Source organism: Babylonia areolata, chromosome 25 (genome assembly GCF_041734735.1).
Source record: "Babylonia areolata isolate BAREFJ2019XMU chromosome 25, ASM4173473v1, whole genome shotgun sequence".
NCBI classification, from domain to species: Eukaryota; Metazoa; Mollusca; class Gastropoda; order Neogastropoda; family Buccinidae; genus Babylonia; species Babylonia areolata.
In genome coordinates this window covers 268,777-288,711 of record NC_134900.1, presented here as the reverse complement: position 1 = coordinate 288,711, position 19,935 = coordinate 268,777, and the positions used below count along the sequence as shown (strand labels likewise).

At 42.0% G+C, this 19,935-nt stretch overlaps 1 protein-coding gene across 1 annotated transcript in view; it reads right to left on the bottom strand.

Moving 5' to 3' along the window:
• Positions 1–1,557: 1,557 nt before the first annotated feature.
• The window catches only part of LOC143299434 (threonine synthase-like 1), a 43,281-nt gene continuing 24,903 nt past the window's right edge, over positions 1,558–19,935 (bottom strand). The window contains exons 9-12 of the mRNA XM_076612630.1: positions 18,670–18,921; positions 10,379–10,469; positions 6,023–6,375; positions 1,558–2,515 (exon numbers count right to left, since the gene is read on the bottom strand). Coding sequence (XP_076468745.1) covers positions 6,053–6,375; positions 10,379–10,469; positions 18,670–18,921 — 666 coding nt within the window. The 3' untranslated portion in view covers positions 1,558–2,515; positions 6,023–6,052. The remainder of the gene's footprint in view (positions 2,516–6,022; positions 6,376–10,378; positions 10,470–18,669; positions 18,922–19,935) is intronic.

Genomic DNA, 19,935 nt, shown 5'->3' with positions numbered 1-19,935 from the left:
TCAGAAAGAAAAGATCTGAGCACATCACTCCTCTTTTGCAACATCTCCACTGGCTCCCTGTCTCACACTGAATAAAGTACAAGATCAGCACTCTATGTTATAGATGCATTCACAAAACTGTCCCTTCCTATCTCTGTGGCTGCCTTCACCTCTACACTCCATCTCGCTCACTATGATCGGCCTCGATCCACTCTGTTTACGCATACCCAGATTCAAACTCTCGACTGTTGGCCGCCATTCTTTCTCTGTTTCTGGACCTTGCGATTGGAATGAACTTCCTTTTTCGCTTCGTCAAGTCTCCACACTCAGCTCTTTCAAGTCTGGCCTTAAAACCCACCTCTTCCCAAAATAGCCTCCCTTGCCTGCCCTTCCTTGTCTTTAGTTTCTACAGTATTAAAGTTATGCATGCGTGTGAATGACTGGTGCGAAAGCGCTTTGATTTGTCTCTGCACAAGATCCAGCGCTATATAAATACCATTATTATTATTATTATATTATGAACACAACACAGCACACAACCTGTTGTTTGTGGATCAAAACAACACATGAACACAACACAGCACATATCCTAATGTTTATGAATCCGAACAACATATATCATGAATACATCAACACAGCACACATCCTGATGTTGTTGATCAAAACAACACACATTATGAACACATTAACACAACACATGTCCAGATATTTATGAATCAAAACAACACATATTATGAACACAGCACACATCCCGATGTTTGTGGATCAAAACAACACGTATCATGAACACATCAACAAAGCACATGTCCAGATGTTTTTGAATCAAAACAACACATTATGAACACATCAACACAGCACAAGTCCTGATGTTTATGACACATCCCCCACAAAGACAAACAATCAAAAATGCAGAACTATATAAGTGATTTGGGTTCTTCCTGAAGACACATCACTGTTCTAGTTGTTATTTGGGTTCTTCCTGAAGACACATCACTGTTCTAGTTGTTATTTGGGTTCTTCCTGAAGACACATCACTGTTCTAGTTGTTACTGGACAGAAAAGGTAAAGACCAGCAGATGACTCAATCCTGACTTCTCTAACTGGCTGACTCACTCTGGCAACTCAAGTCAGCAACGAGTGGCCAGGGTGACAACAGCAGACTCAAGAGCCAGGGTGGGGATGGGATGAGGGGGTGAGGTGGGGTTCCATTTGTTTGGTCCTCATGGGCGTCCAGTTCAGTGCAGGGCTGTCTGCTGTCCACAGGCTCTGCAAGGTGTCATCTTCGTCCAGCCCTCCACAGGTCTCCAGCAACACGACGTCACTCTTGTCCCAGCCATCCTCAGGTTCCCTGTATGATCTATCCCATGTTCCCTGTATGATCTACTTCCCATGTTCCCTGTATGATCTATCCCATGTTCCCTGTATGATCTACTTCCCATGTTCCCTGTATGATCTATCCCATGTTCCCTGTATAATCTATCCCATGTTCCCTGTATGATCTATCCCATGTTCCCTGTATAATCTACTTCCCATGTTCCCTGTATGATCTACTTCCCATGTTCCCTGTATGATCTATCCCATGTTCCCTGTATGATCTACTTCCCATGTTCCCTGTATGATCTATCCCATGTTCCCTGTATGATCTATCCCATGACCCTGTATGATCTACTTCCCATGTTCCCTGTATAATCTACTTCCCATGTTCCCTGTATGATCTATCCCATGTTCCCTGTATAATCTACTTCCCATGTTCCCTGTATGATCTATCCCATGTTCCCTGTATAATCTATCCCATGTTCCCTGTATGATCTACGTCCCTCTGTGCAGTCTGTCCTCATGTTCCCAGTATGATCTACGTCCCTCTATGCAGTCTGTCCTCATGTTCCCTGTATGATCTACGTCCCTCTATGCAGTCTGTCCTCATGTTCACAGTATGATCTACGTCCCTCTATGCAGTCTGTCCTCATGTTCCCTGTATGATCTACGTCCCTCTATGCAGTCTGTCCTCATGTTCCCAGTATGATCTACGTCCCTCTATGCAGTCTGTCCTCATGTTCCCAGTATGATCTACGTCCCTCTGTGCAGTCTGTCCTCATGTTCCCTGTATGATCTACGTCCCTCTATGCAGTCTGTCCTCATGTTCGCAGTATGATCTACGTCCCTCTGTGCAGTCTGTCCTCATGTTCCCAGTATGATCTACGTCCCTCTGTGCAGTCTGTCCTCATGTTCCCTGTATGATCTACGTCCCTCTATGCAGTCTGTCCTCATGTTCGCAGTATGATCTACGTCCCTCTGTGCAGTCTGTCCTCATGTTCCCTGTATGATCTACGTCCCTCTATGCAGTCTGTCCTCATGTTCCCAGTATGATCTACGTCCCTCTATGCAGTCTGTCCTCATGTTCCCAGTATGATCTACGTCCCTCCATGCAGTCTATCCTCATGTTCGCAGTATGATCTACGTCCCTCTATGCAGTCAGGTCATCTGCATACCACTGTTCCTGCAGGCCTCACCACCACCTGACCATCAGAAAGGTATGCTGAAATGACAAGGTAAATACATGTCTCACAGAAAGGTGAAGCTCAAAGTGTTAACTACATGTAAATCAGAGAAACTGAAATAAGGCCAATCAATGTATTATGTCCACAGAGGTGCTATCTCAAAATATTAGAACAAAGGAATAATAATCACATATTCGTGAAATTCCTGATAACAAGGAGTTAAGAGAAATAACTTTTCTAAGGGTACTCATACTTCCTATCAATGTGTCCTACAGTGATCACATGTACAGTAACTAAGTAGAGTTATCACACTCCTACAGACATCACATGTACAGTAACTAAGTAGAGTTATCACACTCCTACAGACATCACAAGTACAGTAACTAAGTAGAGTTTTCACACTCCTACAGACATCATATGTACAGTAACTGAGTTATCACACTCCTACAGACATCATATGTACAGTAACTGAGTTATCACACTCCTACAGACATCATATGTACAGTAACTAAGTAGAGTTATCACACTCCTACAGACATCATATGCACAGTAACTGAGTTATCACACTCCTACAGACATCATATGTACAGTAACTAAGTAGAGTTATCACACTCCTACAGACATCATATGTACAGTAACTGAGTTATCACACTCCTACAGACATCATATGTAAAGTAACTAAGTAGAGTTATCACACTCCTACAGACATCATATGTACAGTAACTGAGTTATCACACTCCTACAGACATCATATGTACAGTAACTGAGTTATCACACTACTACAGACATCATATGTACAGTAACTAAGTAGAGTTATCACACTCCTACAGACATCATATGTACAGTAACTAGGAAGAGTTATCACACTCCTACAGACATCACATGTACAGTAACTAAGTAGAGTTATCACACTCCTACAGACATCATATGTACAGTAACTAAGTAGAGTTATCACACTCCTACAGACATCATATGTACAGTAACTAAGTAGAGTTATCACACTCCTACAGACATCATATGTACAGTAACTGAGTTATCACACTCCTACAGACATCACATGTACAGTAACTAAGTAGAGTTATCACACTCCTACAGACATCATATGTACAGTAACTGAGTTATCACACTCCTACAGACATCATATGTACAGTAACTAGGAAAAGTTATCACACTCCTACAGACATCACATATGCAGTAACTAAGTAGAGTTATCACACTCCTACAGATATCACATGTACAGTAACTAAGTAGAGTTATCACACTCCTACAGACATCATATGTACAGTAACTGAGTTATCACACTCCTACAGACATCATATGTACAGTAACTAAGTAGAGTTATCACACTCCTACAGACATCACATGTACAGTAACTAAGTAGAGTTATCACACTCCTACAGACATCATATGTACAGTAACTAAGTAGAGTTATCACACTCCTACAGACATCACATGTACAGTAACTAAGTAGAGTTATCACACTCCTACAGACATCATATGTACAGTAACTAAGTAGAGTTATCACACTCCTACAGACATCATATGTACAGTAACTATGTAGAGTTATCACACTGCTACAGTGACCATATGTACAGTAACTATGCACAGTTATCACACTGCTACAGTGACCATATGTACAGTAACTATGTACAGTTATCACACTGCTACAGTGACCATATGTACTGTAACTATGTACACTTATCACACTGCTACAGTGACCATATGTACAGTAACTATGCACAGTTATCACACTACTACCGTGACCATATGTACAGTAACTATGCACAGTTATCACACACCTACAGTCATCATATGTACTGTGACTAAGTAGAGTTATCACACTGCTACAGTGACCATATGTACAGTAACTATGTACAGTTATCACACTGCTACAGTGACACTATGTACAGTTATCACGCTGCTACAGTGACCATATGTACTGTAACTGAGTAGAGTTATCACACTGCTGTGTGGTCATAGTGGAACATCAGTGTGTTTACGATGTAGTTACTACCCTTTACGTCACCTTTACCTCATTACGTCATTACCTTTACCTGACATCTGTACCAGTCATTACCTTTACCTGACAAATGTACCATTCATTACCTGACAACTGTACCATTCATTACCTGACAACTGTACCAGTCATTACCTTTACCTGACAACTGTGCCAGTTATTACCTGACAACTGTATCATTCATTACCTGACAACTGTACCATTCATTACCTGACAACTGTACCAGTCATTACCTGACAACTGTACCAGTCATTACCTTTACCTGACAACTGTGCCAGTTATTACCTGACAACTGTATCATTCATTACCTGACAACTGTACCATTCATTACCTGACAACTGTACCAGTCATTACCTTTACCTGACAACTGTGCCAGTTATTACCTGACAACTGTATCATTCATTACCTTTACCTGACATCTGTACCAGTCATTACCTGACAACTGTACCATTCATTACCTTTACCTGAGATCTGTACCAGTCATTACTTGACAACTGTACCAGTCATTACCTTTACCTGAGATCTGTACCAGTCATTACCTGACAACTGTACCAGTCATTACCTTTACCTGAGATCTGTACCAGTCATTACCTGACATCTGTACCAGTCATTACCTGACAACTGTACCATTCATTACCTGACAACTGTACCATTCATTACCTTTACCTGAAATCTGTACCAGTCATTACCTGAAAACTGTACCAGTCATTACCTGACAACTGTACCAGTCATTACCTTTACCTGACAACTGTACCATTCATTACCTTTACCTGAAATCTGTACCAGTCATTACCTGAAAACTGTACCAGTCATTACCTGACAACTGTACCAGTCATTACCTTTACCTGACAACTGTGCCAGTTATTATCCTTACCTGACAACTGTACCAGTCATTACCTTTACCTGACAACTGTACCAGTCATTACCTGACAACTGTACCAGTCATTACCTTTACCTGAAATCTGTACCAGTCATTACCTGACAACTGTGCCAGTCATTACCTGACAACTGTACCATTCATTACCTTTACCTGACAACTGTACCAGTCATTACCTGACAACTGTACCAGTCATTACCTTTACCTGACAACTGTACCAGTCATTACTTGACAACTGTACCAGTCATTACCTGACAACTGTACCAGTCATTACCTTTACCTGACAACTGTACCAGTCATTACCTTTACCTGACAACTGTGCCAGTCATTACCTGTGTACCAGTCATTACCTGACAACTGTGCCAGTCATTACCTGACAACTGTACCAGTCATTACCTTTACCTGACAACTGTGCCAGTCATTACCTGACAAGTGTACCAGTCATTACCTTTACCTGACAACTGTACCAGTCATTACCTTTACCTGACAACTGTACCAGTCATTACCTTTACCTGACAACTGTGCCAGTCATTACCTTTACCTGACAACTGTGCCAGTCATTACCTGACAACTGTGCCAGTTATTACCTTTACCTGACAACTGTACCAGTCATTACCTTTACCTGACAACTGTGCCAGTTATTATCCTTACCTGACCACTGTACCAGTCCTGACCTTGACCTCACAGGTGAGCAGCAAAGTCAGTGATGGCGGTGGTGATGTGGGGGTAGGAGGCGGGGAGGTGGTGGTGGTGGAGGGGGGGTTTGCTGGCCATGGCGGCCAGCTGGGGGTGCATGCTGGGAAGGCGGGCCAGACTCTCGGCCTGCTCCATCAGGTCGACCACATTCTGGCCGTCGGCTGCGGCCCCCCGGCGGAAGAAGGGGAGGATCTTGTCAATGAACTTGGCGAAGTGAGCAGTGCCGGAGATGACGGTGGGAACGTGGGGGTGTCCAACGTGGCAGGCAGCGGCACGACCCACTGCTGTGTGTGGGTCTAGCATGTAGCCTGGGGACACACACCTGCCGCGTCATCCTCTGTCACCTCACCGCTTGTCACTATCAGTAACAGTATCAGTAACAGTATCTCAAGGATGCGTCACTGCGTTCAGACAAATCCATACACGCTACACCACATCTACCAAGCAGATGCCTGACCAGCAGTGTAACCCAACGTGCTTAGTCAGGCCTTGAGAAAGAAAAGAAAAAAAAAAGAAGATAATAATAATAATGATAATAATAATAAAATAGTAAGATATAAAAATTAAATAAAAATACAATAATGATGACAAATAAGCAAATAAATGTAAAACATGCAGACACACATACACGCACACACACAATGCATAACAGATATGCAACAAACATGCTGTTTCACAGATATGAAAGCACAAACAAATACAAGTTAAACGTACACGAGCCGTGTGATCAAGTAAAAGAAGTGGTACAACGTTAAACATTCTATAGGAAATACAATGACAGTGCAGTGTATCTCACAGATACACCCTGTGTTAAATGGGGGTTTTAACTGTACTGATGGCAGTCATGTAAAACCATTATGCTCATTTCTCTTAACAACTCAAATCAAATCAAATCAAAAATACTTTATTAACAACACACGGGAATTCATTTGCACAACGACCACAGCACCAAAATGGCAAATAGAACAGTTACATTGCCGAACTTTTTTTTTTTTTTTTTTTTTTTTTTGTCACAGGGCTCAACAGTGACCTTTCTTCCCCCTTGCCCAGTCAGGAAAGTCACTGGAAAATTGGCCCTGCTTTCAGAAACTTATGTAAGAGAACGCATGAACACACACACAGAGAAAGAAGCAGTCAAGCCCTTTTCTATAACTGATGTTTGATTTATTGTGTTTCACAAAAAATGAATGTTACTCTCTCACATGATAAAGCACTGCCTTTGGCGTGTTTTCACAGTTGACTGTCATTCACAGAAATTCTTTCAGCCATTTCAGCTGAAAACTATTCTTTCTCCTCTTCATAGACCATCTTCTGCTTTTTATCCACTCATCAATTGTCTCACAGAAACTTTTTTTGTTGTTGTTTTTAAAGTGGAACGACATTTGAGTCTGTTGCGTTGTGATTTTGAGCGTTGTGATGCATGGCTGCATCAAGTGTCAGTGTGGTGTGCTAGGCTGCATCAAGTGTCAGTGTGGTGTGCTAGGCTGTATGTGGTGTGCTAGGCTGTATCAAGTGTCAGTATGGTGTGCTAGGCTGCATCAAGTGTCAGTGTGGTGTGCTAGGCTGTATGTGGTGTGCTAGGCTGCATCAAGTGTCAGTGTGGTGTGCTAGGCTGCATCAAGTGTCAGTTACCTGTAGTAATACCTGTATTGTTACCTGACCTCTCACCTGTAGTAATACCTGTACTGTTACCTGACCTCACAATGTAGTAATACCTGTACTGTTACCTGACCTCTCAATGTAGTAATACCAGTACTGTTACCTGACCTCTCACCTGTAGTAATACCTGTACTGTTACCTGACCTCTCAATGTAGTAATACCTGTACTGTTACCTGACCTCTCAATGTAGTAATACCTGTACTGTTACCTGACCTCTCAATGTAGTAATACCTGTACTGTTACCTGACCTCTCAATGTAGTAATACCTGTACTGTTACCTAACCTCTCAATGTAGTAATACCTGTACTGTTACCTAACCTCTCAATGCAGTAATACCTGTACTGTTACCTGACCTCTCAATGTAGTAATACCAGTACTGTTATCTGACCTCTCAATGTAGTAATACCTGTACTGCTACCTAACCTCTCAATGCAGTAATACCTGTACTGTTATCTGACCTCTCAATGCAGTAATACCTGTATGGTTACCTGACCTCTCAATGTAGTAATACCTGTACTGTTACCTGACCTCTCAATGTAGTAATACCTGTACTGTTACCTGACCTCTCAATGTAGTAATACCTGTACTGTTATCTGACCTCTCAATGTAGTACTACCTGTACTGTTACCTGACCTCTCAATGTAGTAATACCTGTACTGTTACCTGACCTCTCAATGTAGTAATACCTGTACTGTTACCTGGCCTCTCAATGTAGTAATACCTGTACTGTTACCTGACCTCTCAATGCAGTAATACCTGTACTGTTACCTGACCTCTCAATGTAGTAATACCTTTACTGTTACCTGGCCTCTCAATGTAGTAATACCTGTACTGTTACCTGACATCTCACCTGTAGTAATACCTGTACTGTTACCTAACCTCTCAATGTAGTAATACCTGTACTGTTACCTGACCTCTCACCTGTAGTAATACCTGTACTGTTACCTAACCTCTCAATGTAGTAATACCTGTACTGTTACCTAACCTCTCAATGTAGTAATACCTGTATTGTTACCTAACCTCTCAATGTAGTAATACCTGTGCTGTTACCTGACCTCTCAATGTAGTAATACCTGTACTGTTACCTGACCTCTCAATGTAGTAATACCTGTACTGTTACCTGACCTTTCACCTGTAGTAATACCTGTACTGTTACCTGACCTCTCACCTGTAGTAATACCTGTACTGTTACTGACCTCTCAATGTGGTAATACCTGTACTGTTACCTGACCTCTCACCTGTAGTAATACCTGTACTGTTACTGACCTCTCAATGTAGTAATACCTGTGCTGTTACCTGACCTCTCAATGTAGTAATACCTGTATTGTTATCTGACCTCTCAATGTAGTAATACCTGTACTGTTACCTAACCTCTCAATGCAGTAATACCTGTATGGTTACCTGACCTCTCACCTGTAGTAATACCTGTACTGTTACTGACCTCTCGATGTAGTAATACCTGTACTGTTACCTGACCTCTCACCTGTAGTAATACCTGTACTGTTACCTGACCTCTCAATGTAGTAATACCTGTACTGTTACCTAACCTCTCAATGCAGTAATACCTGTATGGTTACCTGACCTCTCAATGTAGTAATACCTGTACTGTTACCTGACCTCTCAATGTAGTAATACCTGTACTGTTACCTAACCTCTCAATGTAGTAATACCTGTACTGTTACCTAACCTCTCAATGTAGTAATACCTGTACTGCTACCTAACCTCTCAATGTAGTAATGCCTGTACTGTTACCTAACCTCTCAATGTAGTAATACCTGTACTGTTACCTAACCTCTCAATGTAGTAATACCTGTACTGTTACCTAACCTCTCAATGTAGTAATACCTGTAATGTTACCTAACCTCTCAATGTAGTAATACCTGTACTGTTATCTGACCTCTCAATGTAGTAATACCTGTACTGTTACCTGACCTCTCAATGTAGTAATACCTGTAATGTTACCTGACCTCTCAATGTAGTAATACCTGTACTGCTACCTAACCTCTCAATGTAGTAATACCTGTACTGTTACCTAACCTCTCAGTGTAGTAATACCTGTACTGTTACCTGACCTCTCAATGTAGTAATACCTGTAATGTTACCTAACCTCTCAATGTAGTAATACCTGTACTGTTACCTGACCTCTCACCTGTAGTAATACCTGTACTGTTACCTGACCTCTCAATGTAGTAATACCTGTACTGTTACCTGACCTCTCAATGTAGTAATACCTGTACTGTTACCCGACCTCTCAATGTAGTAATACCTGTACTGTTACCTAACCTCTCAATGTAGTAATACCTGTACTGTTACCTGACCTCTCAATGTAGTAATACCTGTAATGTTACCTGACCTCTCAATGTAGTAATACCTGTACTGTTACTGACCTCTCAATGTAGTAATACCTGTACCTGTACTGTTACCTAACCTCTCAATGTAGTAATACCTGTACTGTTACCTAAGCTCTCAATGTAGTAATACCTGTACTGTTACCTAACCTCTCAATGTAGTAATACCTGTACTGTTACCTGACCTCTCAATGTAGTAATACCTGTATTGTTACCTAACCTCTCAATGTAGTAATACCTGTACCTGTACTGTTACCTAACCTCTCAATGTAGTAATACCTGTACTGTTACCTGACCCCTCACCTGTAGCTCTGAAGGTGCTCAGCATCACGTCCTCACACTCTGCTTCTGTAGCAAAGGCTGCCAGGAACTGTTCCTGGATCTGTTCCCACACCTGTCACACACACACACACACACATGAACACACGCACGCATGCACACACGTGCACTACATCAGTATACAAAAAAACACACCTATACATGCTAAGAAAAATGATTCTTCTCCCAGTCTACAGTGTTACCAACAAAAAGCAATACAATACAATACAATATAATGCAACACAATGCAATTCAATAGAATACAATAAAATAGAATAGAATACAATGCATGCTGATAAAGAGATTTCCATACATATCTTTCAAATGTCACACTGGCAGAATTGTAAAGCTAAGTCAGTGAGTACAATAGTTGAGTGGTCAGAATGTTGGACTTTCAATCTGACAGTCCTGGGTTCAATCCCTCTCCTGTATAGTGGTTACGGGAAGTTTCCCATCTCCCAGGTCAACAGATGTGCAGACGTGCCAGTGCCTGAACCCTGTGTTACTGTGCATACTTAATACAAAGAACATCAAATTCACAATGAAAAAATCCTCATGTAATTCATATCTCTCTTCAGTGGACTTTGGAAACAAGAACATAGTCTGCACACTCCTGAAATTAGAAAATGGCTGGGTATATAGCAGGAATAAAAAAGATGGTCATCAGTGTGAAAGCTCATTCACAGTATATAGCAGGTTAAAATGGTCATCGCCCACTCACAGTATATAGCAGGTTAAAATGGTCATCACCCACTCACAGTATATAGCAGGTTAAACTGGTCATCACCCACTCACAGTATATAGCAGGTTAAAATGGTCATCACCCACTCACAGTATATAGCAGGTTAAACTGGTCATCACCCACTCACAGTATATAGCAGGTTAAAATGGTCATCGCCCTCTCACAGTATATAGCAGGTTAAAATGGTCATCACCCACTGACAGTATATAGCAGGTTAAAATGGTCATCACCCACTCACAGTATATAGCAGGTTAAAATGGTCATCGCCCTCTCACAGTATATAGCAGGTTAAAATGGTCATCACCCACTCACAGTATATAGCAGGTTAAAATTGTCATCACCCCTTCACAGTATACAGCAGGTTAAAATGGTCATTAACATAAAGCCCACTCGCAGTATATACAGGCTAAAATGGTCATCACCCACTCACAGTGATAAGAAACTCTAGAGAGAGCTGGACAGTACAAGGTCTTCAGAGAAGAAGCCCCCCTCAGTCAAGTGTTTTGGCTCTTAACTCCTTACACTCTGAGGGTGCCGGGCCACACCCAGGTCATGACTCCTGGATGCCCTTGTACTGCCGCCTTTTCTTTTTTTTTCCTGGTCCTCAGCAGGTTCGAACCCACGCCTCCAGGGTGGTCGCCAGTTAAGGACTGAGTCACATTTTCTGGCAGACGTTTTAACCACTGAGCCATCATACACCTAGTTTGTGTAAGGAAATTTCATCCTTATGAAGTTTACTTTCATTCCTCCTCGACCAGATCCAGCTGGAACTCTTTTCTGCTGCTTCTGCCACTGCCTTGAGAGCCCTTGTCCTCTCTCTGCCAGAAATCGACAGCTGTTTCTTGAGGCTGTAGGCAGATGCGCCCACAAACCTTCTTGCACCTATCTCTATGGCGAGGACTTTGGCTTGGAAGCCAGATTCTCTCAGGCTGCTGGCTAGACTAGCATACTTCTCCATCTTGTAGATGTGGGCTTCCTCCACTCTGCTTTCATATGGCACAGTGAGCTCAATCAGAATTGCTTGTTTCGTTGCCTTGGAGTGGAGTACCATGTCAGGTCTCATGCCGCTCTTGCTGATGATTTCCAGGTGTTTCTTCCTCTCTGGTAGTTCAACTGTGCGTTCCCGATCTTCGGCACCATGAAGCAGCCCACGTTTCCATGCTTTGGAAACTTTGGATGCTGTTCCTGGCCAGACTTTATTGCCTTCTGCCGAGCGGAACTCTACTGGAACTTCTGGTGGGGTTGGTGCTCCTTGGACAGTGCTCACCACATGTATAATTTCTTTTAGCACTTGGTTGTGTGCCTCCATGTGTACTGTCCTTAGCTCAATGCCACTTTGCATGAGCTGAGGACATGTTCCACTGTTTGTTGGCCGTGGCAGATTGGGCACACAGGGTCATCTGCTTTCCCCCATTTCACCAAGTTTGTATTCGAGGGAAGGAGGTTGTACACAGATCTTAGGATGAAGCTGATCCTCAGAGGGGCCATTTTCCACATATCACTCCAGCTGAGGCTCCTTTGGAGTGCATTTTCCCATGTTGTCCAGAGCCCCTACTGGCCTTGATGGGTTGCCTTCTGGACTCTTTTATCATCCTCTTCCTTCTTGGTCTCCCGTATAATCATGTCTCTTTTTGTTTCACTCCTTGCCTTGGACCACCATTCCATCTTTGTCGATCCCAGGCCTTGTCTGTTGGTTTGGGTGTGTCTTGTTATTTCCTTTGTCTTAAGGCTTTCTTTCGCTACACTGCCTCCGTGACTTTCCATTTTCTGCCAGTCTTCAGCTTGGGTTGGTTGCATCTCACAATACTGCCTCCTAAGTCTTTGAACATGCTGAGAAGTCTTGCCTTCCCTACCTTGTATTTTCAACAAGGGATTTCAGAGGTAGTCTCAGCTTTGCTTGGTGACAGTAGAGTGCCATGTCAGTGAGACCAGGTGGGACACCAAGCCATTTGCATGTGTACTTGTTGATCTTTGCCTCAATCGACTCGACTGTGCTACAGTTGATATCATATATCAGGAGAGGCCACAGGAGCTTTGGTATCAGCATGGACTGTAGGCACCACACTTTGTATTTGCCAGGAAGGCCACACTGGTCAATGATATGCAGGCCTTCTTCTGCTGTCTGTTTTGTTTCCTTTCCTCTTTTTGTGTCTTTCAGGGACTCGTCATACCATCTTCCAAGGCTCTTGACTGGTTCATCTGACACCGTTGGAATAACTTGGCTGGCTACAGTGAATGTGACCGTTTCAGTTACCTTTCCTTTACGCAGTGAGAGGCTCCGTGATTTCTTTGGTTTGAAGTTCATCCTGGCTGAGGCAACTAGCTCATTCAGCCGCTTCAATATTTCATGGGTGTCATCCTCTTTTGTTGAAAGGACTGTTGTGTCATCCATGAAGGCTTTCAAAGGAAGCATCTGGTATCTGTTACCGAGGTCGGCTTGATTCGTTCCCTTCACTGAGGCCTTCAAGATCACTTCCAAATCACTTCCATCACCAGCACAAACAGGACTGGAGAAATTGCACAGCCCATGGCTATGCCCATTCCAGATTGATCCAATCTGTCATGTATTCCTTGGTGGTGAATCGCACTGAGAAGCCATGGAAGTACTTCTTCAGCATTTCCTTGATGTTCGTTGGTACATCGTGCATCTCGACAGCCAGTTGAATCATCTCATGAGGAACTGATCCGTACGCATTTGCCAGATCCAGCCATACCACGTCAAGGTTCTTTTTCTCTGCCTTTGCTCTTTGGATTGCATCCCAATTCATTGTGGCATGTTCTACACAGCCAGGAACTCCTGTGATGCCACCTTTCTGGACTGACACATCCAGGTATTCATTTTCTATGAGGTATTTTGTCAGTCTTGCAGCCATGACAGAGAAGAAGATTTTTCCTTCAACATTCAGGAGCGATATTGGTCTGAACTGGATGATGGTACTTGAATTCTGCTCTTTCAGGATGTACACACCATCAGCTATCATCACAGTATATAGGAGGTTAAAATGGTCATCACCCACTCTCGGTATATGGCAGGTTAAAATGGTCATCACCCTCTCACAGTATATAGCAGGTTAAAATGGTCATCACTCTCTCACAGTATATAGCAGGTTAAACTGGTCATTAACATAAAGCCCACTAACAGTATATACAGGTTAAAATGGTCATCATCCACTCACAGTAAATGGCAGGTTAAAATGGTTATCACCCACTCACAGTATATAACAGGTCAAACTGGTCATTAACATAAAGCCCACTAACAGTATATACAGGTTAAAATGGTCATCACCCACTCACAGTAAACAGCAGGTTAAAATGGTCATCACCCACTCACAGTATATGGCAGGTTAAAATGGTCATCACCCCTCTCACAGTATATAGCAGGTTAAAATGGTCATCACCCACTCACAGTATATAACAGGTTAAACTGGTCATCACCCACTCACAGTATATAGCAGGTTAAAATGGTCATCACCCACTCACAGTATATAGCAGGTTAAAATGGTCATCACCCACTCACAGTATATAGCAGGTTAAAATGGTCATCACCCACTCACAGTATATAGCAGGTTAAAATGGTCATCACCCACTCACAGTATATAGCAGGTTAAAATGGTCATCACCCACTCACAGTATATAGCAGGTTAAAATGGTCATCACCCACTCACAGTATATAACAGGTTAAACTGGTCATCACCCACTCACAGTATATAGCAGGTTAAAATGGTCATCACCCACTCACAGTATATAGCAGGTTAAACTGGTCATCACCCACTCACAGTATATAGCAGGTTAAAATGGCCATCACCCACTCACAGTATATAGCAGGTTAAAATGGCCATCACCCACTCACAGTATAGCAGGTTAAAAAGGTCATCACCCACTCACAGTATATAGCAGGTTAAAATGGTCATCACCCACTCACAGTATAGCAGGTTAAAATGGTCATCACCCACTCACAGTAAATAGCAGGTTAAAATGGCCATCACCCACTCACAGTATATAGCAGGTTAAAATGGCCATCACCCACTCACAGTATATAGCAGGTTAAAATGGTCATCACCCACTCACAGTATATAGCAGGTTAAAATGGTCATCACCCACTCACAGTATATAGCAGGTTAAAATGGTCATCACCCACTCACAGTATATAGCAGGTTAAAATGGCCATCACCCACTCACAGTATATAGCAGGTTAAAATGGCCATCACCCACTCACAGTATATAGCAGGTTAAAATGGTCATCACCCACTCACAGTATATAGCAGGTTAAAATGGCCATCACCCACTCACAGTATATAGCAGGTTAAAATGGTCATCACCCACTCACAGTATATAGCAGGTTAAAATGGCCATCACCCACTCACAGTATATAGCAGGTTAAAATGGTCATCACCCACTCACAGTATATAGCAGGTTAAAATGGTCATCACCCACTCACAGTATATAGCAGGTTAAAATGGTCATCATGCCATTGGGTGAGCTGGAATCTGTGCTTCTGAAGCAGCGTATTTTATATCTCTTTTGTCTGATCAGTAAACTGCAAGTATTATATACTGGCAGAATTGTCGCAATTTGTCTTTAAATCTATTGCATTTGTGTTTGCCTACGTTAAACTGATTTAACACAGTTTGTAATTTTCAGCAACGAGCTCGCTAAAACTGACCCTTTTCAGGCGACTTAAATTAAGATTATAAATTTATCTTAAATAATCAACACTTAATTTTATACTCATTAGAAAGTAGGTCTTGAGCTATTTATTTTGCGACTTATCCGACGTAAATTGGTTCAGGAATCATTTAGAAATCTATCATGAACACCTTGAAACAAACCCAATTCTAATCCGATTTAGCCTGACTGGGGATGTTTTGTTTCACGGGCCACACGAGCGCCTTTACAGTTCACTTTACTTGCATAAGTAGACAGAGTGGGTGATCACTGGTCACTTTTTCACCTGGCCAGTCACTGGCTAGAGCCTGCTCGCTCTCTCTCTCTCTCTCTCTCTCTCTCTCGTGCTGTGTTGTACACAGTGTGTGTGGTGTGTGTTCCGGCAAAGGCTGGTGTCATCGCCATATCGCTGCACTGTTCCTCTTCTTCTCATCTTTGTTTTCTCTATTCTCTTCATTTTCTCTTTATCTTCTCACAACTAGTGTAAATAAAACTATAGAAAAACCCCTTTGTGACTGGCCTGCTATATGTTTCTGGCCTGCGCGGGGATTCTTTCCTATCCTTTAATACAGTGAATCATTCCGTTAGTTCTTTTGTACCGTCCCCTTCTTCAATAATACCACTCGGGACCAGGGCTACACAAGAATGTAGCGATATTGCCATAGCCTCAGGCATACTGCAACATGTAACTGTTTCGTCTAGATCTGCAGACTGGTGTATATAAGAGTTAGACCTACAGAAACTGAGAGGTGGCGTCGATTCAATTTGTTTTTAACATTCATTCTAATCAGTTCAGTATCCACTTTTAATTATTCATATGCAGTTAACATGTTGATGGTGTAGTTAGTGTCATTATATGTATTCTGTCCAGAATGTGTATTTCTTTCAAATGTGAACAAGAAATATGTTCCGGCAACTGGGAAGAGCCCAGTTATGAATTTCTGGATCTGGATCTCAACGAAATAAACTATTATCTACCCAGAAATACAGCTTAATCTGGAAGACTTACAAGCTATTATTGGTAATAAAGATTTGTTTCCACAATGACTAATCCATATTAGGTATTGGCAGACACAGTATTTCCAGAGAAAATGAATCATTAAAGTTTACCACAGACACACTTGCATACACACACACAGACAACCAAACATCAGGTAATAACACAGACTCACTTTGTTTACACAAGTGAGTCAAAAAAAGAAAGAAAGGAAGACAGACAAAGAAACAACAGAAGAATGAGAGAAAGAAAGTAAGGAAGACAGACAAAGAAACAATAGAAGAATGAGAGAAAGAAAGTAAGGAAGACAGACAAAGAAACAACAGAAGAATGAGAGAAAGAAAGTAAGGAAGACAGACAAAGAAACAACAGAAGAATGAGAGAAAGAAAGTAAGGAAGACAGACAAAGAAACAACAGAAGAAAGAAAGAAAGAAAGACAGACAAAGAAACAACAGAAGAATGAGAGACAGAAAGGAAGACAAAGAAACAACAGAAGAATGAGAGAGAAAGAAAGGAAGACAAAGAAACAACAGAAGAAAGAGAGAAAGAAAGGAAGACAAAGAAACAACAGTAGAAAGAGAGAAAGAAAGAAAGACAAAGAAACAACAGAAGAAAGAGAGAAAGAAAGGAAGAGACAGAAACAACAGAAGAAAGAGAGAAAGAAAGGAAGACAAAGAAACAACAGAAGAATGAGAGACAGAAAGGAAGACAAAGAAACAACAGAAGAATGAGAGAAAGAAAGACAGGCATAAACAGAAGAAAGAGAGAAAGAAAGGAAGAGACAGAAACAACAGAGGAAAGAAAGGAAGAGACAGAAACAACAGAGGAAAGAAAGAAAAAGAAAGAAAGGAAGACAAAGAAACAACAGAGGAAAGAAAGGAAGAGACAGAAACAACAGAGGAAAGAAAGGAAGAGACAGAAACAACAGAGGAAAGAGAGAGAAAGAAAGAAAGGAAGAGACAGAAACAACAGAGGAAAGAAAGGAAGAGACAGAAACAACAGAGGAAAGAAAGAGAAAGAAAGAAAGGAAGACAAAGAAACAACAGAGGAAAGAAAGGAAGAGACAGAAACAACAGAGGAAAGAAAGACAAAGAAACAACAGAGGAAAGAAAGAGAGAAAGGAAGAGACAGAAACAACAGAGGAAAGAGAGAAAGGAAGAGACAGAAACAGCAGAAGAGAGAAAGGAAGAGACAGAAACAGCAGAAGAGAGAAAGGAAGAGACAGAAACAACAGAGGAAAGAGAGAAAGGAAGAGACAGAAACAACAGAAGAAAGAAAGGAAGAGACAGAAACAGCAGAAGAGAGAAAGGAAGAGACAGAAACAACAGAGGAAAGAGAGAAAGGAAGAGACAGAAACAACAGAAGAAAGAAAGGAAGAGACAGAAACAGCAAAAGAGAGAAAGGAAGAGACAGAAACAGCAGAGGAAAGAGAGAAAGGAAGAGACAGAAACAACAGAAGAAAGAAAGGAAGAGACAGAAACAGCAGAAGAGAGAAAGGAAGAGACAGAAACAACAGAGGAAAGAGAGAAAGGAAGAGACAGAAACAACAGAAGAAAGAAAGGAAGAGACAAAAAGGAAGAGACAGAAACAACAGAGGAAAGAGAGAAAGGAAGAGACAGAAACAACAGAGGAAAGAGAGAAAGGAAGAGACAGAAACAACAGAGGAAAGAGAGAAAGGAAGAGACAGAAACAACAGAAGAAAGAAAGGAAGAGACAAAAAGGAAGAGACAGAAACAGCAGAAGAGAGAAAGGAAGAGACAGAAACAACAGAGGAAAGAGAGAAAGGAAGAGACAGAAACAGCAGAAGAGAGAAAGGAAGAGACAGAAACAACAGAGGAAAGAAAGAAAGAGAGAAAGCAGCATTGACTGACGTGTGTGGGTGCAGCAGCCACACCCTCCCGGTGCAGGGTGGAGTAGAAGGTTCGCACCGTGGAAGGGTCCTCCGCAGACAGGTGGAAGAGGAGTCGCTCCAGATTGGAAGAGCGGAGGATGTCGATGGAGGGGGAGGCTGTACGCTGCACAGTTTTGCCCGACAGCACGTAGACCCCCTTGGTGATGAAGTCAGTCAGCACGTTGTTGGTGTTGGAGGCACAGATCAGGCGACGTACAGGGATGCCCATTTCCTGTGGACAGTCAGGACAAGGGGCTAGGTTCTCCTCTCAAAGGGCATGTTTGGCCACAGCCTGTCTTATATCACACCTGATTTATCCTGGTCTTTGTTTACAGTGCGTACAGCCTGTCTTATATCACACCTGATTTATCCTGGTCTTTGTTTACAGTGCGTACAGCCTGTCTTATATCACACCTGATTTATCCTGGTCTTTGTTTACAGTGCGTAAAGCCTGTCTTATATCACACCTGATTTATCCTTGTCTTTGTTTACAGTGCGTACAGCCTGTCTTATATCACACCTGATTTATCCTGGTCTTTGTTTACGGTGCATACAGCCTGTCTTATATCACACCTGATTTATCCTGGTCTTTGTTTACGGTGCATACAGCCTGTCTTATATCACACCTGATTTATCCTTGTCTTTGTTTACAGTGCGTACAGCCTGTCTTATATCACACCTGATTTATCCTTGTCTTTGTTTACAGTGCGTACAGCCTGTCTTCCACCTGTCCTGGTTTACAGTGTGTGTACACATGAACCGTTCAAAGCAGCATGAACCAACGTACAGCAAAAGGGAAAATGGAGTGAGTCAGCCACAACCGTCAGAAACCCATAAGAATAATGTTACAATGGTGCCCTAGTTAAAGCTGACCTTTGTACAGCAGAGACCAGGGATGTCACTTCAATCTTGCTGTTGTTAAAGCTAACCATTACATAGACAGTGGTAACCAATTTGTTACAACCTTGCCATTGTTAACTGATAAATGCCATGCATGTTGGGTTATGCTGCTGGTCAGGCATCTGCTTAGTGGATGTGGTGTAGTGCATATGGATTTGTCCAAACGCAGTGATGCCTCCTTGAGTAACTGAACTGAACTGAACATTGTTAAAGCTGATCTCTGCATAGTAGGCACTATGGATGTTGCCACAATGTTCCATTGGTTAAGTTTACCTTTACATAGTAGGCTTTTAGGATGATGCCATTGTTAAAGTTTACCTTAACATAGTAGGCACTAAGGATATTG